Genomic DNA, 27,757 nt, shown 5'->3' with positions numbered 1-27,757 from the left:
AAAAATACAAAAAATTAGCCAGGCGTAGCGGTGGGCGCCTGTAGTCCCAGCTACTCGGGAGGCTGAGGCAGGAGAATGGCGTGAACTGACAGGCGGAGCTTGCAGTGAGCTGAGATCGCGCCACTGCAGTCCAGCCTGGGCGACTGAGCGAGACTCCATCTTGAAAAAAAAAAAGAGTCTCACTCTGTTGCTCAGGCTGGAGTGCAGTGGTGCAATTTTGGCTCACTGCAATCTCTGCCTACTGGGTTCAATAGATTTTCCTGCCTCAGCCTCCAGAGTAGCTGGGATTACAGGCATGAACCACCATGCCTGGCTAATTTTTGTATTTTCAGTAGAACCAGGGTTTCACTATGTTGGCCAGGCTTGTCTTGAACTCCTGACCTCAGGTGATCCACCCACCTCAGCCTCCCAAAGTGCTAGGATTACAGGCGTGAGCCACTGCACCCAGCCCAGATCTTCTTTTTTAACAGGTTAAAAATGTTTAAAAATAAAAATTCCAGGCCAGGTGCAGTGGTTCATGCCTGTAATGCCAGCACTCTGGGAGGCTGACACGGGTGGATCACTTGAGGTCAGGGGTTTGAGACCAGCCTGGCCAATGTGGTGAAAACCCATCTTTAGTAAAAAGACAAAAGTTGAGCCAGGTGCAGTGGCTCACGTCTGTAATCCTAGCACTTTGGGAGGCTGAGGCGGGCAGATCAGCTGAGGTGGGGAGTTCGAGACCAGCCTGACCAATATGGAGAAACCCCGTCTCTACTAAAAATACAAAATTAGCTGGGCGTGGTGGTGCATGCCTATAACCCCAGCTACTCGGGAGGCTGAGGCAGGAGAATCGCTTGAATCCAGGAGGCAGAAGTTGCAGTGAGCCGAGATCACGCCATTGCACTCCAGCCTGGGCAAAAAGAGTGAAACTCTGTCTCAAAAAAAAAGACAAAAGTTAGCTGGGGGTGGTGGTAGCCACCTGTATTCCCAGCTATTCAGGAGACTGAGGCAGGAGAATCACTAGAACCCGGGAAGCAGAAGTTGCAGTGAGCTGAGATTGTGCCACTGCATTCCAGCCTGGGTGATAGAGCCAGAATCTATCTAAAAAAATATATATATATATATTCTTGCACAGTGAGTAGGGCCTCTGAGTTCACTCCCTGTCTGTTTGTAACCCAAAGGTTTTATTCTCTTCCAGGTACTCCAAACTCTGACTGTGTCCTGTACACATTCTTAAAGCTCCTTCTACTTTTTGGCATCCCTTAATGCTTTCACACACATGGGCGTCTGCCTCCCTGGGTCAATTCTCACTTCTCAGAGGCCAGGCACTGCATCTGGTTCATCTGGTTGTGTCACTGTGGGATCCCAACTGCCTATCACGTCATGGTATCTGCCTCACAGCCGACTTTTTTTTTGCGGGGGTCGGGTAGCGGGGAGATGTGGTCTTGCTCTGTCGCCCAGGCTGGAGTGCAGTGGTGCCATCTGGGCTCACTGCAGCCTCAATCTCAAGATCTCAAGTGATCCTCTTGCCTCAGCCTCCGAATAGCTGGGACCACAGCCATGTGCCACTCAGTATTTGTTGAATGATATAATGACTGAAGGGGATGGGCTTGGCCTTTGGGTAGAACACATTTTTGTTTATACTTTTACAGAAGGGATTTTCAGGAAAGGGTAGAGGAGAGGAGGAGGGCTGGTGAGGAAGGCCAGCCAAACCTCCCACATTTCCCTGCTCCAGGTTTCTCCACATTACCTCCTTACCCTCAAGGCTGGACTTACCGGCTAGGTGAAGCCCGTAGGCTTGGCGTTCAGTTCCTAGATTCTGGGTAGCATGTCTCTATTTTCTCATGTTTCCAATGGGGATCAGGCTAATATTCACCTGGGAACTGTGAGGAGCCCGTGGGAAGAGAGGGCAAGGGGGTTAAAGTGTTTGAGGGGCTGCAGTGATGATCATGGTCTCAATAACCTCCCCTCACCCATCTGACCACCACCCTCCTTGCCCTGCACAATCAAAGCCCTCGCACTATTTTGAGTAAACTTTGGTGAGTCCGTTTTTTCACTCCACAGGGTCTCAAAGTGTGGTCCCTGGGTGCTTGTTGGAAGTGCAAATTCTCAGGCTCCACCCTGGCCTTTCGAATCAGATCCTCTGGGGGCGGGGCCCGGCAATACCAGGTGATGCTGGGGGTGATGCTGATGCCCATCCAAGGTTGAGACCTACTGCTCTACTCTGATGTCAGCTCTCCGAGGGACACCGTGGCCTGCTTTGTTCCCTTCCCTGTCCCCAGTGTCTGGCATCGTGTAGGCGTGTCATAAATATCCGTGGAGTGCATAATAACAGTGATGATAATAGCAGCTGGTCATTGATTGAAGACCTCTTGTGTGACGGTCTCTGCGTTAAACATTTCTGGAGGCTTAACTCATTTAAGGAGCTACCCCAGCCACCAGCCATCATTTTCACACATGGTGAAACTGAGGTCCAGAGAGGCCAAGCGCCGTACCCAAAGGTCACTCAGCGGGACAGCTGGCAGGAAACCTCGCGTCTGCCCGCGCCGCCCCCGCCCTTCCCCAGAGCCCGGCGGCCGCGTGTGTCCGCGGCCCTGCGAGGGCACCCGGGCTCCGGACTTCCCAGGGCGGCCGGGGGAGGAGCGCGCGACGGCGGCCGTGGCGAAAGTGCGGTTGTGGATGCGCCGAGAGGCCGGCGGCGGCGGCGGCGGAGGAGGAAGCTGAGCAGGGCGGCGGCGGCGGAACCTGCGGGACTGGGGCGCGCGCCATGGGTCGCCTGCACTGCACTGAGGACCCAGTGCCTGAGGCCGTGGGCGGCGACATGCAGCAGCTGAACCAGTTGGGCGCGCAGGTGGGCTCAGCGGCCGGGCGTGGGGCGCGCGGCCCAGGTGATTGCGGGAGCGGGGCCTGGGGGCAGGGGAAGTCCGGGGGTGCGCCGGAGCTGGGAGAGAGTAGACAGCGGCGTCTGGTGGGCGTTTGGGTTGTGTGAGGTGGGTTCGAGGCGAGGCTAAGGGGAGCTGGGGTCTGAGGAGAGTGTGGGGAGCCGAGGGATCTCCGGGGGCCTTAGGCCCAGCGGAGGGTTCCGAAAGTCCTTGTGGGGTCTCAGATATGGGACTACGGAACTTCTGCGGGGTCCTGGGGCCGAGGAGAGCTTTTGGGGTCCTAGAAGAGGGACGGAGGGAAGTCTAGATGAGGCTGAAGGAGTTTGGGGAACTGAAGAAACAGACTAAGGGCGTGAGGAGTAGTTTTGGGGAGCAGTGGGGTCCAAAGGGAGATAGATGTTTGGCAGGGAGTCCAAGGAAGCCAAGGGGGAGTGGGAGCGCCCGAGAATCCGAGGGGGCCCGGGGAAGCTCGGCCTGGGCTGCCGTCTTACATCTCAGTGTGACATGAGTGTCAGTAATAGCCAGGCCCCACTGGGGCTCTGTGGGCCTGCGGGGCTGGGGCTGGGACTGGGGCAAGGCTGATGGCACCTTAACCACCCAGTTAAGGAGAGTCCCTGGGATTCACATGGAAAGAAACCCTATACACTGTGTACAGTGGGGGTCCCCATCCTTGATAGTAGGGGAGCTAGCAAAGCCCTTTTCTCCCCATTCAGGCTGCAAGTCCCAACCAAGGCAGCCTCGGAAGTCCTGCTTCTGTGCTGGTTGGCATGCCCTTTCATACCACCAAGGCTGCTGAAATACATAGGTGAAAATGACACTTCTCACCCCCGCTGGGAAGATACATCTATTTCCCCACTAGGTTGTCACTTCCCAGGAGGTAGGGCCCCTCTCTTTCATCTCCATACCCCCCACAACTTCCCACACAGTCCTGCTGTTTGCGAGATAAAAACCAAATTTACAACTTACAATGACAGGAAGGTTCTAAGCTTGAGCTATGCAATAGAAAAAAATTGCAAGCCACATTTCTAACTTTGCATTTTGTAGTAGCCACATTTAAAAATTAAATAGAAATGGAAATTAATTTTTATTTGTTTGTTTGAGACAGAGTCTCATTCTGTTGCCCAGGCTGGAGTGCAGTGGCACGATCTCGGCTCACTGCAACCTCTGCCTCCCAGGTTCAACAGTTACCTGTCTCAGCCTCCAGAGTAACTGGGACTACAGACACACGCCACCACGCCCGGCTAATTTTTGTATTTTTAGTAGAGATGGGATTTCACCATGTTGACCAGGCTGGTCTTGAACACCTGACCTCAGGTGATCTGCCCACCTCAGCCTCCCAGAGTGTTGGGATTACAGACGTGAGCCACCATGGCTGGCCCTGATTTCATCCTGTCCAAGCATCCTAGAGTTTATTTACACAAGCGTACTACACACTAGGATATATGATATAGCCCAGTGCTCCTAGGCTACAAACCTATATAGCATGTAACTGCGAGCCGAGATTGCACCACTGCATTCCAGTCTGGGCAATGGAGCAAGACTCACTCTCAAAAAAAAAAAAACTTTCTAGTTGGGTGTGATGGCGAGCTACCACAGTAGTCCCAACTACTTGGGAAGCTGAGACAGGAGGATTACTTGAGCCCAGGATTTCAAGGCTGTAGTACACGATGATTCCACCTGTGAATAGCCTTTGCACTCCAGCCTGGGCAGCATAGTGAGACCCCATTTCTAAAAAAATTTTTTTTCTTTTTTTGATAAGTTTACTTTAGCTTACTGTCACTTTTTTTTTTTTTTTTTTTGTAGACGGAGTCTTGCTCTGTCACCCAGGCTGGAGTGCAGTGGCGCAATCTCTGCTCACTGCAAGCTCTGCCTCCTGGAGACTTATTTTGCAGAGACAGGGTTTCACCGTGTTAGCCAGGATGGTCTCAATCTCCTGACCTCAGATCCACCCGCCCCAACCTCCCAAAGTGCTGGGATTTCAGGCATGAGCCACTGCACCTCGCCCCAACTGTAACTTTTTACTTCATGAACACCATTTTTTTTTTTTTTTTTGAGGTAGGGTCTTGCTCTACCCATGCCTCACTGCAGCCCTGACTGGGCTCAAGCAATCTTCCCATTCCACCTCCTCAAATTGCTGGGATCTATAGTGCATGCCAATCGTGCGACCTGGCTAATTTTTGTATTTTTTGTAGAGACAGAGTTTTGCCATGTTGCCCAGGCTGGTTTTGTAAACTTTTTGAACTTTTGTAGTAACACATAGCTTTCTTTTTTTTTTTTTTTTTTTTTTTGAGGGTTTCAATTATGTTGGTCAGGGCCGGTCTTGAACTCCTAATCCCTGAATGATCCACCAGCCTCGGCCTCAAAGTGCTGGGATTACAGGAGGGAGTCACTGGCCTGGCCTGAAAATGTTTTTTGAGCAGACGAGTCTGCCGTCACTCCGGCTGGAGGCAGTGGTCAATCTCAGCTCACTGCAAGTTCAGCCCCGGGTTCACGCTTCTATTCTCCTGGCTCTAGCCTCCCTGTAGCTGACTACAGGCACCCGGGCCGCCTTGCCTGGCTGGGTTTTGTATTTTTTTTTTTTGAGAAGGAGTCTGGCTCTGTCGCCTGGCTGGAGTGCAGTGGCCACATCTCAGCTCACTGTAAGCTCTTGCCTCCTGGTTTACCATTCTCCTGCCCCAGCCTCCCCGAAAGTAGCTGGGAACACAGACGCTTCAAGCAACGCCTTCCGCTGTTTTTTGTATTTTTTAGTAGAGACGGGTTTCACCGTGTTAGCCAGGATGGTCTCATCTCCTGACTCGATCCTGGGCCTGCCTCAGCCTCCCAAAGTGCTGGGATTTCACAGGCTGTTTCACCACCGGGCGTTGTATTTTTTAGTAGAGATGGGTTTCACCTGTTAGTCAGGATGGTCTCGATCTCCTGACCTCGGATCCTCTTGCCCGGCCTCCCAAAGTGCTGGGATTACAGGCTTGAGCCACCATGCCTGGCCTTAATACATAGCTTAAAACACAAACATGGCTGGACGCAGATTGCTGTGACAATCACTAGGTAACAGGGATCTTTCAGCTCCATTATAATGTTATGAGACCATCATTTTATATGTGGTTCATCGTTGATCAAAATGCCATGCTTTAATCCACAATATCAAAATATTTTTCAATATCTAACCCATATACAAATATCAATGACATATTTTACTTTTTGGTACGAAGTTTTCTAAATCTGGTGTTTTACACTTACAGCACACCTTAAAGTAGATTAGCCCTTTTCTTTTTAAAGACAGTCTTGCTTTGTCACCCAGCCTAGAGTGCAGGAGTGTGATCTCGGCTCACTGAAACCTCCGCCTACGGGGTTCAAGTGATTGTCATGCCTCAGCCACTCAAGGAGCTGAGATTACAGGCATGCACCACCATGCCCGGCTAATTTTTTCTTGTATTTTTAGTAGAGATGGCGTTTCACCATGTTGGTCAGGGTAGTCTCGAACTTCTGACCTCGAGTGATCCACCCGCCTTGGCCCCCCAAAGTGCTGGGATTACAAGAGTGAGCCACCACCCCTGGCCAGATTAGCCCTTTTTAAATGCTTATGTGGCAAGTGGCCACTGGACAATAGGGATCTAAGTGCTTTTATGTATGTTAACTCATTGAGTCCTTGCAATCACTCTTATAGGTAGTTGCTATTATTATTATTTTAAATTGAGACAAGGTCTCCCTATGTTGTCTAGGCTTGTCTTGAACTCATGGTCTCTGGTGATCCATCTTGGTCTCCCAAAATGATGGAATTACAGGCATGAGCCACTGCACCCAGCCACTTATTATTATTCACATTTTACAGATGAAGAAACTGAATCACAGAGCAGTTACATGAACATAGCTATTACATGATATTAATATATTGAGCATGCATCATGTGTCCAGGCACCTTTTTTTTTTTTTGAGATGGAGTCTCGCTCTGTCACCCAGGCTGAAGTGCAGTGGCCGGATCTCAGCTCACTGCAAGCTCCACCTCCCAGGTTCACGCCATTCTCCTGCCTCAGCCTCCCGAGTAGCTGGGACTACAGGCGCCCGCCACCTTGCCTAGTTTTTCATATTTTTTAGTAGAGACAGGATTTCACCGTGTTAGCCAGGATGGTCTAGATCTCCTGACCTCGCGATCCGCCCGTCTCGGCCTCCCAAAGTGCTGGGATTACAGGCTTGAGCCGCGGCGCCCGGCCCCAGGCACCATTTTAAATGTTTTATACATAACAACAAAAAGGAAGGCACTATTATTATTCCCGTTTTACAGTTAAGAAAGATGGTTCAGAGAAATAAATTGATCTGTTTAAAGTCATGTAGACAGGAGTTCAAGACCAGCCTAGGCAACATAGCAAGACTCCATCTCTACAATAAGATAAAAAATTAGCCAGGCATGGTGGCACACACCTGTAGTCCCAGCTACTCCAGAGGCATAGGTGGGAGGATCACTTGAGTCAGAAATTGGAGGCTGCAGTTAGCTATGATTATGCCACTGCACTCCAGCCCAGAGAACAGACCAGACCATGTCTCAAATAAATAAATAAATAAAATCATGCAGAAAGCCAGGCAAGATGGCTCATGCGTATAATCTCAGCACTTTGGGAGGCAGAGGTGGGGGGATCACTTGAGGCCAGGAGTTCAAGACTAGCCTGGGCAACATAACAAGACCCCATTTCTACAAAAACATTTTTCTTTCTTTGAGACGATGTCTCACTATTGCCCAGGCTGTAGTGCAGTGGTGCAATCTCGGTTCACTGCAACCTCTGCCTCCCAGGTTCAAGTGATTCTCCTTCCTCAGCCTCCCACATAGCTGGGACTACAGGCATGCACCACCATGCCCGGCCCATTTTTCTATTTTTAGTAGAGATGGGGTTTCACCATGTTGTCTAGGCTGGTCTCGAACTCCTGACCTCGTAACCCGCCCACCTTGGCCTCCCAAAGTGCTGGGATTACAGGCGTGAGCCACTGTGCCTGGCCAGCGGTTTTGAAAATTAGCTGAGTGGTGGTGTGTGCCTGTAGTTCTAGCTACTTAAGTGGTTAAGGCAGGAGAATCCCTTAAGCCCGGAAGTTTGAGGCTGCAGTGAGCTATGACCATGGCATTGCACTCCAGCCTGGGTGAGAAAATGAGACCCTGTCTCAAGAAAATAAATAAATACTGTCAGGCAGCCAGGAAGTGATGGAGCCAGGAATTTAGGATCACGTGTTTGGCTTCAAAGCCTATGGAGGTAGCTTAGCTTTTCCTTGTTAATGTATCAGTATTCTCTGGAAGATATCCATTTGGAGAATAAAAAAAGATTCTGCTACTAACAAAATTTTTTGGTTTTTTTTTTAAGATACTGAATTGTATGATCTGTAAAATTACCTCCAGCTTGGTATTCGTAGAAAATACAACCACTTCCTTTGAGATCAGCACTTGACTCATTTTCTTTTTCTTTTTTTTTTTTTTTTTTAAGACAGGCTCTCACTCTGTCGCAAGGCTGGAGAGCAGTGGCACAATAATGGCTCACTGCAGTCTTGAACTCCTGGGCTCAAGCAGTCCTCCTGCCTCAGCCTGTTGAGTAGCTGGAACCACAGGCATGTGCCACCACACCAGGCTGATTTTTTATTTTTTTAATTTTTTATAGCAACGGGGTCGCTGTATGTTGCCTAGGTTGATCTGGGCCTCCTGGCCTTAAGGGATCCTCCCACCTCATCCTCCCAAAGTGCTGGGGTTATAGGTGTGAGCTACTACACCCAGAGTTGACTTCTTTTCTTTTCTTTCTTTCTTTTTTTTAAATTTGAGACAGGGTCTCATTCTGTCACCCAGGCTGGAGTGCGGCCTCGACCTCCCAGGCTCAAGTGATCCTCCTACCTTGGCCTTTCTACTAGCTGGGACTCTAGGCATGTGCCACCATGTCTGGCTAATTTTCTTTTTTTTTTTTTTGAGACGGAATCTTGCTCTGTTGCCCAGGCTAGAGTGCAATGGCACAATCTCGGCTCACTGCAACCTCTTTCTCCCAGGTTCAAGCAGTTCTCCTGCCTCAGCTTCCTGAGTAGGAGATTACAGGCGCCTGCCCCCATGCCTGGCTAAATTTTTTTGTATTTTTAGTAGAGACAGGGTTTCACCATGTTGGTCAGGCTGGTCTCAAACTCCTGACCTTAGGTAATCCACCTGTCTCAGCCTCCCAAAGTGCTGGGATTACAGGCATGAGCCATGGCGCCCAGCTCTGGCTAATTTTTGTATTTTTTGAAGAAATGGGATTTTGCCATGTTGCCCAGACTGGTCTAGAACTTCCAGGCTCAAGCGATATACCCACTTTGGCTTCCCAAAGTGCTGGGATTACAGGTGTGAGTCATCATCCCCAGGAATTGACTCATTTTTCTAACCTTGAAACATACTCTAAACCTTTACCTTTACTGTTTTTGTTTTTGTTTTTGTTTTTGAGTCAGAGTCTCGCTCTGTCGCCCACGCTGGAGTGTAGTGGCGCAACCTCAGCTCACTGCAACCTCCGCCTCCCGGGTTCAAGCAATTCTCCTGCCTCAGCCTCCCGAGTAGCTGGGATTACAGGCATGTGCCACTATGCCTGGCTGATTTTTTTGTATTTTTAGTAGAGACAGAGTTTCACCATGTTAGCCAGGATGGTCTCGATCTCCTGACCTCATGATCTGCCCGCCTCAGCCTCCCAAAGTGGCTGGGATTACAGGCGTGAGCCACTGCGCCCTGCTACCTTTATTGTTAGTACAGAAACCTTTCTCCTGATAAGCTATTTACTTGAGTCATTTGGGCTATTTCTCTGTCTTTTGTTGGATAATCGGACTTCTCCAAGTACCCACTCTATTAGCTGAATTCGTTTTGAATTCTGAAGTGTAGGCCTCAAGGAGTAAAGGAATCGTTGTGTGAACCTCCTCATTACCATTTATTGCTCATTAAGTGGGTGTTTACCTGAATGCCTACCATAAACCAAATAGCCACTAAACCTGGTGGGACTTAGGAATATTTGATGGTCAAGGCCTTTTGTCCTGGGGAAGTTGTGATCTTCTACAACAGGTCATAAAATGAAGAAGCAGATAGTACCAAAATGCACATGATAGATGTGCCCTCTGATGCCCGTGGCCAGTCCTAGGTAATGTGGAGTCTGATAATAGGCAGGATTTTAAGTTAATCATTTTAGAATGAGAGTAAACTCAGAAAAGTATAAAAGAGAAGACAAGCAAGTGGCCCACAATCCTTTCACCAAGCTGGAAATGAAAGTAATAGACAGGAAATTCAGACAGTATACAAAGATATCAAAGTGAAATAAGCTGGATATGGTGCAGCATGTCTGTAATCCCAGAGCAACCCAGGAGGCTGAGGCAGGAGCCTAGGAATTGGAAGCTGCAGTGAGCTATGATGATCACCCCACTGTACTCCAGCCTGAGTGAAAGAGTGAGACCCCCATCTCTTAAAAATCAAATGTTTATTTTTCTTATCTCTAGAAATCATTTTAATAGTTTCTTACCGCCGGGCGCAGTGGCTCACGCCTGTAATCCAACCACTTTGGAAAGCCGAGGCAGGTGGATCACTTGAGGCCAGCAGTCTAAGACCAGCCTGGCCAAATGGTGAAACCCTGTCTCCACTAAAAATACAAAAATTAGCTGGGCATTGTGGTGCATGCTTATAATCCCAGCTACTCAGGAGGCTGAGGCAGGATAATCACTTGTACTCAGGAGGTAGAGGTTGCAGTGAACCATGATCGCACCACTGACTCCAGCCTGGGTGACACAGAGAGACTGTGTCTCAAAAAACAAACAAAAAATAGTTTCTTACTGATTTTTATAGAAAAAAGTCTTTTTTTTTTTTTTTTTTTTTTTTGAGACTGAGTCTGGCTCTGTCGCCCAGGCTGGAGTGCGGTGGCCGGATCTCAGCTCACTGCAAGCTCCGCCTCCCGGGTTCACGCCATTCTCCTGCCTCAGCCTCCCGAGTAGCTGGGACCACAGGCGCCCGCCACTTCGCCCGGCTAGTTTTTTGTATTTTTTAGTAGAGACGGGGTTTCACCGTGTTAGCCAGGATGGTCTCGATCTCCTGACCTCGTGATCTGCCCGTCTCGGCCTCCCAAAGTGCTGGGATTACAGGCTTGAGCCACCGCGCCCGGCCAGAAAAAAGTCTTAATTTGCCAGCATATTTATGGGTGTCCTTTAAATTTTTTTTTTTTTTTTGAGATAGCGTCTTGCTCTTTGCCCAGGCTAGAGTACAATGGCGCAATCTTGGCTCACTGCAACCTCTGCCTCCCAGGTTCAAGCAGTTCTCCTGCCTCAGCCTCCCAAGTAGCTGGGATTACAGGCACCTACCACCATGCCCAGCTAATTTTTTGTATTTTTAGTAGAATGGGGTTTCACCATGTTTGCCAGGCTGGTCCTGAACTCCTGACCTCAGGTGATCCACCTTCCTCAGACTCCCAAAGTGCTAGGATTACAGGCGTGAGCCTCCATGCTGGAGTGCAGTGGCCAGATCTCAGCTCACTGCAAGCTCCGCCTCCTGGGTTTACGCCATTCTCCTGCTTCAGCCTCCTGAGTAGCTGGGACTACAGGCGCCTGCCACCTCGCCCGGCTAAGTTTTTGTATTTTTAGTAGAGACAGGGTTTCACTGGGTTAGCCAGAATGGTCTCGATCTCCTGACCTCGTGATCCGCCCGTCTCGGCCTCCCAAAGTGCTGGGATTACAGGCTTGAGCCACCGCGCCCGGCCCTCTTTTTTTTTTTTTGAGATGGAGTCTCATTCTGTTGCCCAAGCTGGACTGCAATGGCGCAATCTCGGCTCACTGCAAACTTTGCCTCCTGGGTTCAAGCGATTCTCCTGCCTCAGCCTCCCGAGTAGCTGGGACTACAGGTGCCTGCCACCACACCTGGCTAATTTTTGTATTTTTAGTAGACATGGGGTTTCACTACGTTGGCCAGGATGGTCTTGAACTCCTGACCTCAGGTGATCTGCCATCCTCGGCCTCCCAAAGTGCTGGGATTACAAGCATGAGCCACTGTGCCTGGTCTTATTTTTATTTTTTAGACATGAGGTCTCACTATGTTGTCCGTGGTGACCTTGAACATCTGGGCTCAAGTGGTCCTCCCACATCTGGCTTTGAATTTGTATATATATAGAGAGAGAAAATGGATCTTGCTTGTTTGTTTGTTTGTTTTTTGGTTTGTTTTGAGACGGAGTCTCGCTCAGTCGCCCGGGCTGGAGTGGAGTGGCGTGGCATGATCTGGGCTCACTGCAACCTCCACCTCCCAGGTTCAAGCAATTCTCTGCCTCAGCCTCCCAAGTAACTGGGATTACAGGCACGTGCCACCATGCTGGGCTAATTTTTGTATTTTTAGCGAAGACAGGGTTTCAACATCTTGGCCAGGCTGGTCTTGAACCCCTGACCTTGTGATCCACCCGCCTCGGCCTCCCAAAGTGCTGGGATTACAAGCGTGAGCCACGGCGCTTGTTTTTTTTTTTTTTTTTGTGAGACGGAGTGTTGCTCTGTTGCCCAGGCTGGAGTGCAGTGGCCGGATCTCAGCTCACTGCAAGCTCCTCCTCCCGGGTTCCCGCCATTCTCCTGCCTCAGCCTCCCGAGTAGCTGGGACTACAGGCGCCTGCCACCTCCCCCGGCTAGTTTTTTGTATTTTTTAGTAGAGACAGGGTTTCACCGTGTTAGCCAGGATGGTCTCAATCTCCTGACCTCGTGATCCGCCCGTCTCGGCCCCCCAAAGTGCTGGGATTACAGGCTTGAGCCACTGCGCCCGGCCTTTTTTGTTTTGTTTTATTTTATTTATTTATTTATTTTTTTGAGAAGGAGTTTAACTCGTCACCCAGGCTGGAGTGCAATGGTGCGATCTCGGGTCACTGCAACCTCTGCCTCCCAGGTTCAAGCAATTCTCCTGCCTCAGCCTCCCGAGTAGCTGGGATTACAAACACACCACCACGCCCGGCTAATTTTTTTTTTTTTTTTTTTGAGATGGAGTCTTGCCCTGTTGCCCAGGCTGGAGTGCAATGGTGCAGTCTCGACTCAATTCAACCTCCACCTCCCAGGTTCAAGCAATTCTCCTGCCTCAGCCTCCCAAGTGGCTGGGATTGTAGGCGCGTGCCACCACACTTGGCTAATTTTTTGTATCTTTAGTCGAGATGGGGTTTCACCATGTTAGTCAGGCTGGTCTCAAACTCCTGACCTCAGGTGATCTGCCTGCCTCGGCCTCCCAAAGTGCTGGGATTACAGGTGTGAGCCACCGGGCCAGGCCAATTTTTTTTTTTTTTTTTGAGATGGAGTCTCGTTCTGTGGCCCAGGCTGGAGTGCAGTGGCACGATCTCGGCTAACTGCACAGGCATCCGCCATTACGCCTGGCTAATATTTTGTATTTTTTAGTAGAGACGGGGTTTCACTGTGTTAGCCAGGAGGGTCTTGATCTCCTGACCTCGTGTCGCGCCGGCCTTGGCCTCCCAGAGTGCTGGGATTACAGGCGTGAGCCACCGCGCCCAGCCTATTTTTGAATTTTTACTAGAGATGGGGTTTTGCCAAGTTTTCCAGGCTGTTCTCAAACTCATGACCTCGGGTAATCCCCCCCTCCCCTCGACCTCCCAAAGTACTGGGATTACAGGTGTGAGCCACATTGCCTGGCCTGTTTTATTGTTTTTTTTTTTTTAAACTGAACAATGTATCTTATTTTCCCCCTTGAATACAAACGGGTCTGCATTCTTTTGTTTGTTTGTTTTTTTTTTTTGAGATGAAGTCTCACTCTCTTGCCCAGGCTGAAGTGCAGTGGTGCAGTCTCAGCTCACTGCAGCCTCCACCTCCCAGGTTCAAGTAATTCTGCTGGGACTATAGGCGCCTGCCACCATGCCCAGCTAATTTTTGTATTTTTAGTAGAGACGGGGTTTCACCGTGTTGGCCAGGCTGGTCTCAAACTCCTGACCTCAGGTGACCTGCCCCCCTCGGCTTCACAGAGTGCTGGGATTACAGGCGTGAGCCACTGCGTCTGGCCTTCTTTTTTCTTTTTTAATTTAAATGCATTATGATTTGTAGAGATGGGCTCTCACTATGTTGCCTGAACATAATGCTTGTTTCCTGCGCTCAAGCGATCCTCCTGCCTCAGCCTCCCAAAGTGTTGGCATTACAGGCATGAGCCACTGTGACTTGCCAAAACATTTACGTTTTGGAACATACCTGAAGGATATACTTTATGGAATGGAATTACTAGGTCCAGGGGTATAATCATTTAAAAATTAGATGCCGGTTGGGTGTGGTCGGTCATACCTATAATCCCAGTTCTTAGGGAGGGTGAGGCAGGAGGATTGCTTGAGTTCAGGAGCTCCCGATGAGCTGGGACAACATTGTGAGACCCTGTCTCTACAAAATATTAAAAAGTTAGCCCAGGGTGGATGTGGTGGCATGTGCCTGTAATCTCAGCTACTCAGGAGACTGAGGTGGGAGGATTGCTTTCAGCCCAAGAGGTTGGAGGCTCCAGTGAGCCATGATTGCGCCACTGTACTCCAGTCTGGGTGACAGAGCCACACTCTGCCTCAAAAAAATACAACTTAGATGCACGTTGCGAAATTGCCCTCTAGAAAGGTCACCCCCGTGTATCCTTTCATCAGTCATGCAGGAGCCTGTCTGCTTTCTTGTACTTTCACCAGCACTGGTGTCCTAGTCAAACTTTCGGGTTTGCAGATCTGATAAGTGAAAAATAGCATCTTCTGGTTTTACTGATTTGCATTGCTCTAATCTGGAGTGACCTTGTGCATCTCTTCCTAAGTTTACTGGGGAGAATCCTTAAGATTTTGAGATGCATGCATAGATAGTCATGGGTGGGTGAGCATTCCAGAGGGAGGCACCTATACAATTGCAAAGGCAAAGCATGGGGGGAGTGTTTAGGAAAGATTTATTCAGCAAATACTTACTGTGCAGTTACAATATTTAAGTTGCTGTGAAGCTGCAATGCCGTATAAGGAACCTTCTCTTCTAAGACATGTTTGTGTTCCTTATCAGGGTTGAAAATTCTAGGTGGCCCCAGGTGAGTTTTTAGAGAGCAGCCTCAGAAGTTGAGAATCTGGGTAGCTCCCTTTCTTGTTGGGAGTGTCATGGTTTCTTGGCAGGGCTTTGGAGGATAAGGAGGGTTTGGGAAGGGAGAGATAGGGATGAGGGATCAATAAGACATTCTTGCACTGTCGCTCAGGCTGGATTGTAGTGGCGCAATCATAGTTCGCTGCAGCCTCAAGCTCCTGGGCTCAAGCAATCCTTCCACCTTAGCCTCCAGAGTAGCTAGAACTGCAGGTGCATACCACCACACCTGGCTACTTTATTTTTTATTTTTATTTTTTGAACTAGGATGTTGTTCTGTCACCCAGGCTGGAGTTCAGTGGTATGAGCATAACTCACTGCAGCTTGGAACTCCCGGGCTCGAGCAATCCTCCTGCCTCAGCCTCCTGAGTAGCTAGGACTACAGGAGCATGCCACCTTGTCTGGCTAATTTTTAAATTTTTTTGTGCAGACAGGTTCTCGCTATATTGCCCAAGCTGTTCTCAAACTCCTGGCCTCAAGTGATCCTCTCACCTTGGACTCCCAGAGTGCTGGGATTGTAGGCATGAGCCACCACACCCAGTTTCATTTTCTTTTAAAATAGAATACATTTTTGAATAAAATAATGCAGAGCCCTGACAGATGTGTAGAGTTTAATGTGTCACAGCAGAAGGGATAGGTGCATTTAACATACTACACATACAACTTTGGGGTTTTTGTTTTGTTTTTGTTTGTTTTTGAGGCAGTCTCGCTCCCATCCCCAGGCTGGAGTCTTGATGGCGGATCTCAGCTCTGCAAGCTCCTCCTCGGGTTCCACGCCATTCTCTTGCCTGCCTCAGCCTCCAGTAGCTGGGACTACAGGCGCCCATACCTCGCCCGGCTTTAGTTTTGTATTTTTAGTAGGGAAACGGGGTTTCTTTTTGAGGCAGGTGCTCAAGCTCTGCTCGCCCAGGCTGGAGTGCAGTGGCTGGGATCTCCAGCTCACTGGCCTCCGCCTCACGAGGTCCACGCCATTCTCGGCCTCAACCTCAGTAGCTGGGACTACAGGCGCCCAGCCACCTGCACTTGACTAGTTTTTGTATTTCTTAATAGGGCCGGGGTTTCACGTGTTAGCCAGGATGGTCTTGATCTCCTGACCTCATTGATCTTAGCCGTCTCGGCCTCCCAAAGTGCTGGGATTACAGGCTTTTTCGAGCCACGGCGCCCGGCCCGAGCCGAGTTTCTGTGTTATGAAGGATGGTCTTGATCTCTCCTGACCTCATGATCCGCCCGTCTCGGCCTCCCAAAGTGCTGGGATTACAGACTTGAGCCACCGCGCCCGGCCAACTTTGGGGGTTTTAAGCTGAAGTATCTGCCTGTAATCTTTTTCTTTTTTTATATATTGCTTCTAGAAGGTGGATCAAATGGTATAGTGACTCTAATTATGGCTCTAATTGTAGCTATCATTTGTTTAGCTTCCAGCCTGGCTCTGTGCTAGAGGCTCTGCATGTGTCACTGTTAGTATTGGAAGCTGTATATTACTACCTTTGTTTTCCTCATGAGGACTGGGACACAGAGGCTAAATGACTTGACCAAATTCACAAGAGTAGTCAATGGAGAACACTGATTGAACTGGGTCTTTTAAACCCTGGCATCCAGGTTTTCCCCACTATGCCATACACACTGGGTTTGTTGTTGTTGTTGTTTGAAACGGAGTCTCGCTCTGTCACCCAAGCTGGAGTGCAATGGCACGATCTCAGCTCACTGCGGCCTACGCCTCCCAGGTTCAAGCAATTCTTCTGCCTCAGCCTCCCGAGTAGCTGGGATTACAGGCGCGCACTACCATGACTAGCTAATTTTTGTATTCTTAATAGAGACGGGGTTTTACATTTTGGCCAGGCTGGTCTTGAACTCCTGACCTCAAATGATCCACCCACCTCGGCCTCTCAAAGTGCTGGGATTACATGCGTGAGCCACCATGCCCAGCCCATACACACTGTTCACAGGGAGGGACATGAGAAAGTAATGATCTGTGTCTCAGTCAGCTCAGGCTGCCATAACAAAATACCTGGGCAGCTGGTATTTTGTTAAGGCAAAATACCATAGACTGGTTGGCTCCAACAACAGACTTTCTTTTCTTTTCTTTCTTTCTTTTTTTTTTTTTTTTTGAGACGGAGTCTCGATCTGTCATCCAGGCTGGTGTGCAGTGGCATGATCATGGCTCACTGCAACCTCTGCCTCCTGGGTTCAAGTGATTTCCCTGCCGCAGCCTCCTGAGTAGCTGGGATTACAGGTACACACCACCACACCCAGCTAATTTTTTTTGTTTGTTTTGGTTTTTCTTAGTAGAGATGGGGCTTCACCATGCTGGCCAGGCTGGTCTCAAACTCCTGACCTTGTGATCTGCTTGCTTCAGCCTCCCAAAGTGCTAGGATTACAGGCATGAGCCACTATACCCAGCCCAGACATTTATTTCTAACAGTTTTGCTTGCGCGGAAGTACAAGATCAAGTGCCAGCCAGTGTGATTCCTGGCTTGTAGATAGCTGTCTCCTTCCTTTTTTTTTTTAAGAGATGGGGTCTTTGGGCAGGCGTAGTGGCTCATGCCTGTAATCCCAGCACTTTGGAAGGCCGAGGCGGGCGGATCAGGAGGTCAGGAGATCGAGACCATCCTGCCTAACATGGTGAAACCCCGTCTCTACTAAAAATACAAAAAATTAGCCGGGCACGGTGGCGGGTGCCTGTAGTCCCAGCTACTTGGGAGGCTGAGACAGAGGCAGGAGAATGGTGTGAACCCGGTAGGCGGAGCTTGCAGTGAGCCAAGATTGTGCCACTGCACTCCAGCATGGGCGACAGAGCACGACTCTGTCTCAAAAAAAAAAAAAAGGAAAAGAGATGGGGTCTTGCTATGTTGCCCAGGCAGATCTCAAACTCACAGCCTCAAGCAATCCTCCCATCTTGGCCTCCCAAAATGCTGGGATTACAGGCGTGAGCCACTGCACCTGGCCTCTTCCTCTTGTAAGGCCCCAGCCCTAGGCTGGGCACGGTGGGTCATGCCTATAATCCCAGCACTTTGCGGGGACGAGGCAGGTGGATCACTTGAGGTGAGGAGTTCGAGACCAGCCTGGCCAATATGGTGAAACCCGTCTCTACTAGAAGTACAAAAATTATCTAGGTGTGGTGGCAGGCACCTATAGTCCCAGCTGTTCGGGAGGCTGAGGCAGGAGAATTGCTTGAACTCGGGAGGTGGAGGTTGCAGTGAGCCAACATCATACCACTGCACTCCAGCCTGGGCAACAGAGTGAGACTCTATCTAAAAAATAAAATAAAATCAAAATAAGGGCCCCCAGCCCTATGGGGTGAGGGTCTCTATGACCTCATTTAACTGTTATCATCTAAAAGGCCCTGTCTTCAAATATTGTCACAACAGAAGTTAGGGCTTCAATATATGAATTTGGGGAAGACACAAACATTCAGTTCCTAACAGCACAGTACCAGTAAAGAGAAAAGATTAAGACACACAAAACTGTAAGAATCTGTTCTAGGTGCATAATAAAGTGTTACAATTTATTGTTGTCTTACACAAGTAATGAGATGTTTATGGGTGGGGGGAACCCAAGAAAATATGAGGCCAGGTGCATGACTTATGCCTGTAATTCCAGCACTTTGGGAGGCTCAGGTGGGTAGATTGCTTGAGCCCAGGAGTTGGAGACAATCCTGGGCAACAAAGTGAGATCCTGTCTTTACATTAAAAAAAGTAATTAGCCAGGTGTGGTGGCATATGCCTGTAGTCCCAGCTACTCTGGAGGCTGAGGTGGGAGGATCGCTTGAGCCCAGGAGGCAGAGGTTGCAGTGAGCCGAGATTGCATCACTGCATTCCAACCTGGGCAACAGAGAGACCCTATCTCAGGGAAACAAAAAAAAAAAAAAGAAAAGAAAATATGGATAGGTAAAACAGAAGAAAACAAAAATCATCCAAAGTGGTAACCGCTTTTAATTTTCTGGTGATTTTCCCTTTGTGCATGCGTGTGTGTATGTCTGTCTGTGTGTGTCTGTGTCCTAGAGATATATGTGTGCTTCTGAGTGCGTATGCTCACAGTCTCTCAATACATGTTTCCCAAGTATCCCAATAAACGTGTTTTTCAGATGATGTAGTGACACACGTATATTGACACAGTGGTGGGATTGTGAACATTTGTAACTAGGATGATCAGAACAGGCATAACCCCTGGCTGTTACTGTTCTTCCCTCTCAAGTCTCTGCAGTTGCCTGGGGTGGGGCATGCTGACCCAGCAGTAGAAATTGTACTGATGTTCTGTGTTGTTTCCTTCACAGCAGTTCTCAGCCCTGACAGAGGTGCTTTTCCACTTCCTAACTGAGCCAAAAGAGGTAAATAGAACATTCCATGTTAGGAAGAGTGGGTCCGTGGTCCCTGAGATGCTTAAAAAGTGAAGGCCCAGGTTTTCACTGTTCCCTCACTGCAGGTGGAAAGGTTTCTGGCTCAGCTCTCTGAATTTGCCACCACCAATCGTATCAGTCTCAGCTCCCTCAGAAGCATTGTGAAAAGCCTCCTCCTGGTTCCAAATGGTGAGTAACCTCTCTTAGCAGCTGTGGCCAGAGACATTAACTTGACATTCCTTTAGTCCATGGAGTCATTGAAGCATGCTCTGTGGACTGAGCCAGAGTGTTCGGTAATGAGCCATATGTGTGTGGGACTCAGTCTCTCGAGGGAGCCCGTGTAACAGGTGAACATAGTATAGTGGAATAGCAGTGCCCTGTGGCGCAGTGCAACTCAAAAGTTCAGTCTGTATCCTGGGTTCCGTTCCGAGAATGTCCTCTTGTCCTGTCTCTAATAAGGACAGAAATTGAGAATAAGCACTTGGAAACTTTTATAGCAGCTCGACAACGTCCCTTGAATCTAGTATTTTTATTTTTATTTTTTTTTGATATGGAGTCTCTCTCTGTCACCAGGCTGAAGTGCAGTGGTGCAATCTTGGCTCACTGCAACCTCTGCCATCCAGGTTCAAGTGATTCTCCTACCTCAGCCTCCCAAGTAGCTGGGATTACAGGCACGTGCCACCACGCCCAGCTAATTTTTGTATTTTTAGTAGAGACCGTGTTGGCCAGGATGGTCGTGATCTCTTGACCTTGTGATCTGCTCGCCTCAGCCTCCCAAAGTGCTGGGATTACAGGCGTGAACCACTGCGCCCAGCCTGAATCTAATAATTTTTTTAAATGGAGCATTTTTTCTGTTTTTGATAGGGTCTTGCTCTGTTGCCCAAGCTGGAATACAATGGTGCAGTCATAGCTCACTTCAGCCTCAAACTCCTAGGTTCAAGTGATCCTCCTGCCTCAACCCCCCAAGTAGCTGGGATCACAGGTGGACACCACCCTTCCTGGCTAATGATTTTTGTGTATAGAGATAGAGTCTCTCTATGTTACTCAGGCTAGTCTCAAACTCCTAGGTCAAGTTGTCTTCCTGCCTTATGGATTCCCAAAGTGCTGGGATTACAGGTATAAGCCACCATGCCCAGCTTCAGTTCAAGTGTATTAGAAGTTGGGGGTTTAATTTGTTTGCTTCTGTTCGTCATCTTCCTATGTCTTAGTGAAGTTTCTTCCTTTTGCTCTGTATTGTGCTCCTGAGGTTCGGGGGGCTTGAACCAGAACATTCCAGAGATTTTCAACTGTGAAATTTTCTGAGCCTCGTTTTTATGTGATTCTTGCCTTCTTTTTTTTTTTTTTTTTTTTTGAGATGGAATTTCAATCTTGTTGCCCAGGCTGCGGTGCAATGGCATGGTCTTGGCTCACCGCAACCTCCGCTTCCTGGGTTCAAGTGGTTCTCCTACCTCAGCCTCCCAAGTAGCTGGGATTACAGGTACCCACCACCACACCCAGCTAATTTTTTGTATTTTTAGTAGAGACGGGGTTTCACCATGTTGGACAGGCTGGTCTCGAACTCCTGACCTTAGGTGATCCACCCACCTCGGCCTCCCAAAGTGGTAGGATTACAGGAGTGAGTCACTGCACCTGGCCATGAGGTCTTTTTTTGGTTTGTTTTTTTGAGATGGAGTCTTGCTCTGTCGCCTAGGCTGGAGTGCAATGGCGGAATCTTTACTCACTGCAACCTCCACCTCCCGGGTTCAAGTGCTTCTCCTGCCTGAGCCTCCCGAGTAGCTGGGATTTACAGGTACAGGCAAGTGCCACCAAGCCTGGCTAATTTTTGTATTTTTAGTAGAGATGGGGTTTCACTATGTTGGCCAGGCTGGTCTTGAACTCCTGACCTCGTGATCTGCCCGCCTTGGCTTCCCAAAGTGCTGGGATTACAGACGTGAGCCATTGCACTCAGCCAAAGTCTTTTTATATAGGAATACTTTTTTTTTTTTTTTTTTTTTGAGGCAGGCTTTTGCTCTGTTGCCCACACTGGAATGCAGTGGCATGATCTCAGCTTACTGCAACCTGCGCCTCCCAGGCTTAAGTGATCCTCCCATGTCAGCCTCCAGAGTAGCTGGGACTACAGGCGTGCACCACCACACCCGGCTATTTTTGGTAGTATTATTATTATTATTTGTAGAGATGGGGTTTTGCCATGTTGGCCAGGCTGGTTTCAAATTCCTGAGCTCAAGTGATCTGCCCGCCTCAGTCTCCCAAAGTGTTAGAATTACAGGTGTGAGCCATTGCACCAGGAGGAATAAATTTTCATTTTAAACTTTCAAAAACAGTACAGAGCTATAGAGAGTCAAAAGTAAAAATCCCCTTTTACTCTCTTCCTACTCTCGTCCCTGGAGATAATCACAATATAATTTTGGACTATAGCCTTTTATATTTTTATGTACACTAATGAACATATACATTTATGTAGCTTTGTTTTCATAAATGGTAGCAAACCGTAAAACGTGTCCTGGAACTCACATTTTTTTCATCATACCTGGTGACATCACCTTCATTCTTTAGGTGGCTGTAATATCCCATAGACTGAATATATCTCCTTTTAATCTATTTCCTGTTGTTGGATATTTCCGTTGTTCTCACATCTCACCCTTACAAACAACGCCACAGTGAACATCGTTACAACCTCTTCTTACTCACAAATGTGAGTATTTCGAGACCAGCCTGACCAACATGGTACCTAAAGTGCAGAACCACAAGCCTTTTTTTTTTTTTTTTCCCCTGAGACAGTCTGATTCTGTCACCCAGGCTGGAATGCAGTGGTGCAATCTCGGCTCGCTGCAACCTCCACCTCCCGGGTTCAAGTGATTCTTCTACCTCAGCCTTCTGAGTAGCTGGGATTACAGGTGCCTACCACCATGCCTGGCTAATTTTTGTAGTTTTAGTAGAGACCAAGTTTCACCATGTTGGCCAGGTTGGTCTTGAACTCCTGACCTCAGGTGATCTGCCGGCCACGCCTTCCAAAGCGCTGGGATTACAGGCATGAGCCACCATGCCCATCCAGAACCATAAGTCATTATTCTCATTCTCTAGCCTTCATCTTTGGAAATGGGTTTATCTGAGGGCTGAGACCTGTCTACCAAATACCTGCTATGGGCACTAATTTTTCGGGAGACCTCTGTCTAGTGTCCCTGTCCCCAGTCTTTCCTGTCTTCCTCATCTATGCTCCCCACCACACTGTACACTGTATCCTTTTTTTTTGTTGTTTGTTTTTTGGAGACAGAGTTTTGCTCTTGTCACTCAGACTGGAGTACAGTGGCAAGATCTCGAATCTTGGCTCACTGCAACCTCCATCTCCCAGGTTCAGACAATTCTTCTGCCTCAGTCTCCTGAGTAGCTGGAACTACAGGTGCATGCACTCACTACATCTTTTTCTCAGATTTTGTATTTGTATTTGTGGCTTATTTATTATTTATTTTTGTATCTAGAGTCTCGGCTTGTCGCCTCGGTTGAGTGCCGGATCTCTGCTTCATTGTAAGCTCCTCGGCCTCTCCCGGGATGAGCAAGCATCTGCCTCAGCCTCCCCGAGTAGCTGGGACTACAGGCTCACACCCTCACCCCGTTTTATGTATTTTTAGTAGAGACAGGGTTTCACTGTGAAATTACAGGATGGTCTCGGATCTCCTGACCTTTGTGATTTCCATCTCTCGGCCTCCCAAAGTGCTGATTACAGGCTTGAGCCACTGGCCTCGGGCTTATTTCTTTTTTGAGATGGATTCTCGACTGTCACCCAGGCTGGAGTGATCCCCGGCTCACTGCAACCCACCTCCTGTCTGCTTTATTTTCCTGCCTCAGCTCCCAAATAGCTGGAGGCTGACGCGCCACCACCACACTCAGCTAATTTTGATGACAAAGTCTTGCTCTGTCGCCCAGGCTGGAGCGGCATGATTTCGCCTGCAAACCTCCTCCTGTCTGCTAATTCTGTCTCTGCCTCCCGAGAAGTTTGGCATTACAGGCGCCCACCAACAGGCCTGGCTTTTTTTTTTTTTTTTCTGTATTTTTAGTAGAGACGACGTTTCTCCATGTTGGCCAGGCTGGTCTCGAACTCCTGACCTCAGGTGATCCGCCCGCCTTGGCCTCCCAAAGTGCTGGGATTACAGGCGTGAGCCACCCTGCCCAGCAATTTTTTGTACTTTTAGTAGAGTTGGGGTTTCACCATGTTGGCCTGGCTGGTCTCGAACTCCTGACCTAAGGTGATCCGCCTGCCTTGGCCTCCCAAAGTCCTGAGATTATAGGTGTGAGCCACCGTGCCCTGCCTATTAAAAATAAATAGAGTCAGGGTCTTCCTGTGTTGCCCAGTCTGATCTCCATCTATCCTAGGCTCAAGCAATCCTCCCGCCTCGGATTCTAAAAGTGCTGGGATTACAGGCATGAGCCACCACACCTGGCCCCCCACTGGATCCTGTTAGATTGCCTTCAGCTGTTCCCAGTCCTTGAGCTCCACCCCTGTGCTGTCTCAGAAAGCCTTCCCAAATCGCTTGAGTTCACAGTGACCTCCCCTTCCAGCATCTGAGATATGCTTTTTATCTGTAGCTATCATTTTGGTCAGTACTCGTTTACAGGTTTCTGTTGTTCCTGCTGTTTTGTTTGTATCTGATGTATCTGTCTCATGGCTCTAATAGATAGTTCCTCAAAGTCAGGGGCTAGTCTTGTTCTTTCCTAAGCCATGGTTAGAAGCAAGGTAATGGCATAAAGCAGGCGCTCAGTACATGCAGAGCGAATTGAATATGATTTAGGAGATGCTGTGACCCTCACAGGGGACGTTGAGTCTATATTTTCCTTCTTTTTTTGCAAGGGGACAAGGTCTCACGTGGACTGATCAGCATAACTCACTGCAACCTCCACCTCCAGGGCTTAAGTGATTCTTCTGCTTCAGCCTCCTGAGTAGCTGGGACTACAGATGCCCCAACACACCTGGCTAATTTTTGTATTTTTTGTAGAGACGAGGTTTTACCATGTTGCCCTGGCTGGTCTCGATTCTTGGGCTCAAGCAGTCTGCCTGCTTTGGCCTCCCAAAACGCTGGTATTACAGGCATGAACCACCATGCCTGGCCTAGTTTATATTTTTCTCTTTTTCTGAGATGGAGTTTCACTCTTGTCTCCCAGGCTGGAGTGCAGTGGCTCGGTCTTGGCTCACTGCAACCTCTGCCTCTCGAGTTCAAGCGATTTTCCTGCCTCAGCCTCCTGAGTAGCTGGGATTACAGGCATGTGCCACCATGCCCGGCTAATTTTTGTATTTTTAGTACAGACGGGGTTTCACCATGTTGGCCAGGCTGGTCTTAAACTCCTGATCTCGGGTGATCTGCCCACCTCAGCCTCCCAAAGTGCTGGGATTGCAGATGTGAGCCACTGTGCCTGGCCTATAGTAGGTCATTTTCTATAGATATAGAGGAAATTGAGGAACTCAGCATACCAATGAAGAGATGGGCTTTTCAGGCTCACTCTGATTTGAGTTTTGGTCCCATCACTGAATGTAGCCATTTGGTCCTGGACAATTCAGCCTTGTAGAACCTCAGTTTCTTATCTGAAAAGTAGAATAATAATAGCAGCTTATTGTGGTGTTAGGAATGAATAGACGAATGCCTGTAAAGTACTTAACACAGTGTTTGCTCAACTGTAACCTTTGTTTTGTTGGGACTTTTGTTGAGCCAGGGTCTTGCTCTGTTGCCCAGGCTGGTCTTGAAGTCCTTGGCTGAAATGATTCTCCTGTCTTAACCTCCCAAGTAGCTGGGATTATAGGCATGTTACTGTGCCCAGCTGTTATGGCCTTTATTTATTGATAGAGCAGCTAGTGATCAGTCCTATTCCTTTATGTTAAATTATGGGATAAAACTTTTACCTAATAATGAGGATGTGAATGTATGTCTGGGCTAGTTAATGTCCCAAAGCCTTCTAAGTTTTATTTTATTTTATTTTATTTTATTTTTTTGAGATGGAGTTTTGCTCTTGTTGCCCACACTGGAGTGCAGTGGCACCATCTTGGCTCACTACAACCTCCACCTCACAGGTTCAAGCGATTCTCCTGTCTCAGCCTCCTGAGTAGCTGGGATTACAGGCACTCACCACCATGCCTGGCTAATTTTTTATATTTTTATTATAGATGGGGTTTCACCTTGTTGACCAAGCTGGTCTCGAACTCCTGACCTCAGGTGATCCACCCCGCCTTGTCCTCCCAAAGTGTTGGGATTACAGGTGTAAGCCACTGCCCCCGGCCTTCCTGGCCCCTTCTTATCGTTTGTCCTTGTGCATTCCTTCTTTCTAGTCCCAAAGGCTGCCATCCCAGAACAGTTTCTTAGCCCTGCATGTCTAGTTGTGGCAGTTACATCTCCACCTCCATTCTCCCATCCAGACTCCAGTTTGCCCTGGAGCACACTTACTACAGCACAGCTTGGATCATGCTGCTCCTCTCAACTGTTTACCTTGCGTAATGAAGTCTGTAGGCCTCAGTTTGGTATTCAAGGCCTTTCCTAATCTAATCTGCAATGTAAGAGCCTCCAGGCCCTCATCACTGTCCTTTCCCTTTAGCCTGGTCCTGCCTGTGCAACAAGCTGTTATTGTAGAAGTACAGTTTGTTAGAGCTGAAGTGGCCCCAAGAAACCACCAGATCAGTCTTCCTCAAATTGGTGTGTCCAGAGTCCGAAATACTCTCCCCTCAACCCCAGCCTTGGAACCCTGGAGATTCAAGCACACATTGACACATCTCAGGTTCTGAAAAGTCTTGCAGTAAAGAAACCTGCTTAACCAGTATCTGTGAAGCATAGTTAATGATGGAACTTTTTGGTTTCTTTTTTTCTTTTTGGCAGGTGGAGAGTCAAGTAAAAACTTTGTAAAGTACTGAGCTTTTTTTGGCATTTTGTTTTATTTTATTTTATTTATTTATTTGAGACAGAGTCTCGCTTGTTGCCCAGGCTGGAATGCAGTGGCACAGTCTCTGCTCACTGCAACCTCTGCCTCCTGAGTTTAAGCGATTCTCCTGTCTCAGCCTCCCAAGTAGCTGGGATCACAGGCCCATGCTGTCACGCCCAGCTAATTTTTTGTATTTTAGTAGAGACGGAGTTTCACTGTGTTGCCCAGGCTGGTCCCGAAATCCTGAGCTCAGGCAGTCCATCCACCTTGGCCTCTCAAAGTGTTGTGATTACAGGCGTGAGCCACCGCGTCTGGCCCCTTTTTATTTTATTGATTTATTTTATTTTATTTTATTTTTTTTTTTGAGACGGAGTCTCCGTCTGTCGCCCAGGCTGAAGGGCAGTGGCCGGATCTCAGCTCACTACAAGCTCCTCCTTCCGGGTTTACACCATTCTCCTGCCTCAGCCTCCTGAGTAGCTGGGACTACAGGCGCCCGCCACCTCACCCGGCTAGTTTTTTGTATTTTTTAGTAGAGACGGGGTTTCACCGTGTTAGCCAGGATGGTCTTGATCTCCTGACCTCGTGATCCGCCTGTCTCGGCCTCCCAAAGTGCTGGGATTACAGGCTTGAGCCACCGCGCCCGGCCTATTGATTTATTTTTTTGAGACAGTCTTGCTCTGTCACCGAGGCTCGAGTGCAGTGGTACAATCTTGGCTCGCTGCAACCTCCACCTCCTGGGTTCAAGCGATTCTCCTGCCACAGCCTCCTGACCTCAGGTGATCCACTTACCTCAGCCTCCCAAAGTGCTGAGGTTATAAGCATGAGTTACTGCGCCTGGCCTTTTTTGCCTTTTTTAAGAAATGTTTTTCTTGTACTATTTAGTATATAATTCTTTAAAACACCTGACTTCAGCCACGCACAATGACTCATGCCTGTAATACCAGCACTTTGGGAAGTCAAAGGGGGAGAATCTCTTGAGGCCAGGAGTTGGAGAACAGCCTGGGCAACATAGTGAGACCCTACCTCTACAAAAAATGGAAAAACAATGGCCAGGTATGGTGACTCATGCCTGTAATCCCAGTACTTTGGGAGGCTGAGGCAGGCGGATCACTTGAGGTCAGAAGTTTGAGACCAGCCTGGCCAACATGGCAAAACCCTGTCTCTACTAAAAATACAAAAATGAGCCGGGCGTGATGGCACATGCCTGTAACCCCAGCTACTTGAGAGGATGAGGCATGAAAATTGCTTGAACCTGGGAGGCAGAGGTTGCAGTGAGCCAAGATTACACCATGCACTCCTGCCTGGGTGACAGTGAGACTCTGTCTAATAAAAAAAATATTAACTGGGCATGGTGGTGCGCACCTGCAGTCCCAACTACTTGCCTGTAGTCTCAGCTACTTCAGACGCTGAGACAGGAAGATCCCGTGAGCCCAGGAGTCCAGGCTGCAGTGAGCCATGATTGCACCACTGCCTTCCAGTTTGCACAACAGAGGAAGACCCTGTCTCTAAAAAACAAACCAAAGAAAACCCTTCAAAAGTGACTAACCCATGGCCAGATTGATTCATGTAGACCCCACCCATGGCTTCTCACTGCTCTCTGAACTGGATTACT

General features: G+C 48.6%; 1 protein-coding gene across 9 annotated transcripts in view; it reads left to right on the top strand.

The window, feature by feature from the left end:
- The first annotated feature begins 2,137 nt into the window (after positions 1 to 2,137).
- The window catches only part of COMMD7 (COMM domain containing 7), a 39,186-nt gene continuing 13,566 nt past the window's right edge, over positions 2,138 to 27,757 (top strand). For 2 of the 9 annotated variants that reach the window (XM_021921147.1, XM_021921141.1), the window contains exons 1-3: positions 2,163 to 2,830; positions 19,189 to 19,242; positions 19,308 to 19,440. In XM_021921147.1, coding sequence (XP_021776839.1) covers positions 2,747 to 2,830; positions 19,189 to 19,242; positions 19,308 to 19,440 — 271 coding nt within the window. In that variant the 5' untranslated portion in view covers positions 2,163 to 2,746. Of the gene's footprint in view, positions 2,831 to 19,188; positions 19,243 to 19,307; positions 19,441 to 27,757 lie in introns of all 9 variants that reach the window. The other 7 variants (XM_021921148.1, XM_003904877.2, XM_021921146.1 and 4 more) reach the window with 7 other exon arrangements.

Source organism: Papio anubis, chromosome 16 (genome assembly GCF_008728515.1).
Source record: "Papio anubis isolate 15944 chromosome 16, Panubis1.0, whole genome shotgun sequence".
NCBI classification, from domain to species: Eukaryota; Metazoa; Chordata; class Mammalia; order Primates; family Cercopithecidae; genus Papio; species Papio anubis.
Note: the sequence above shows the minus strand (reverse complement) of the source record. Positions and strands in the feature narration are given on the sequence as shown.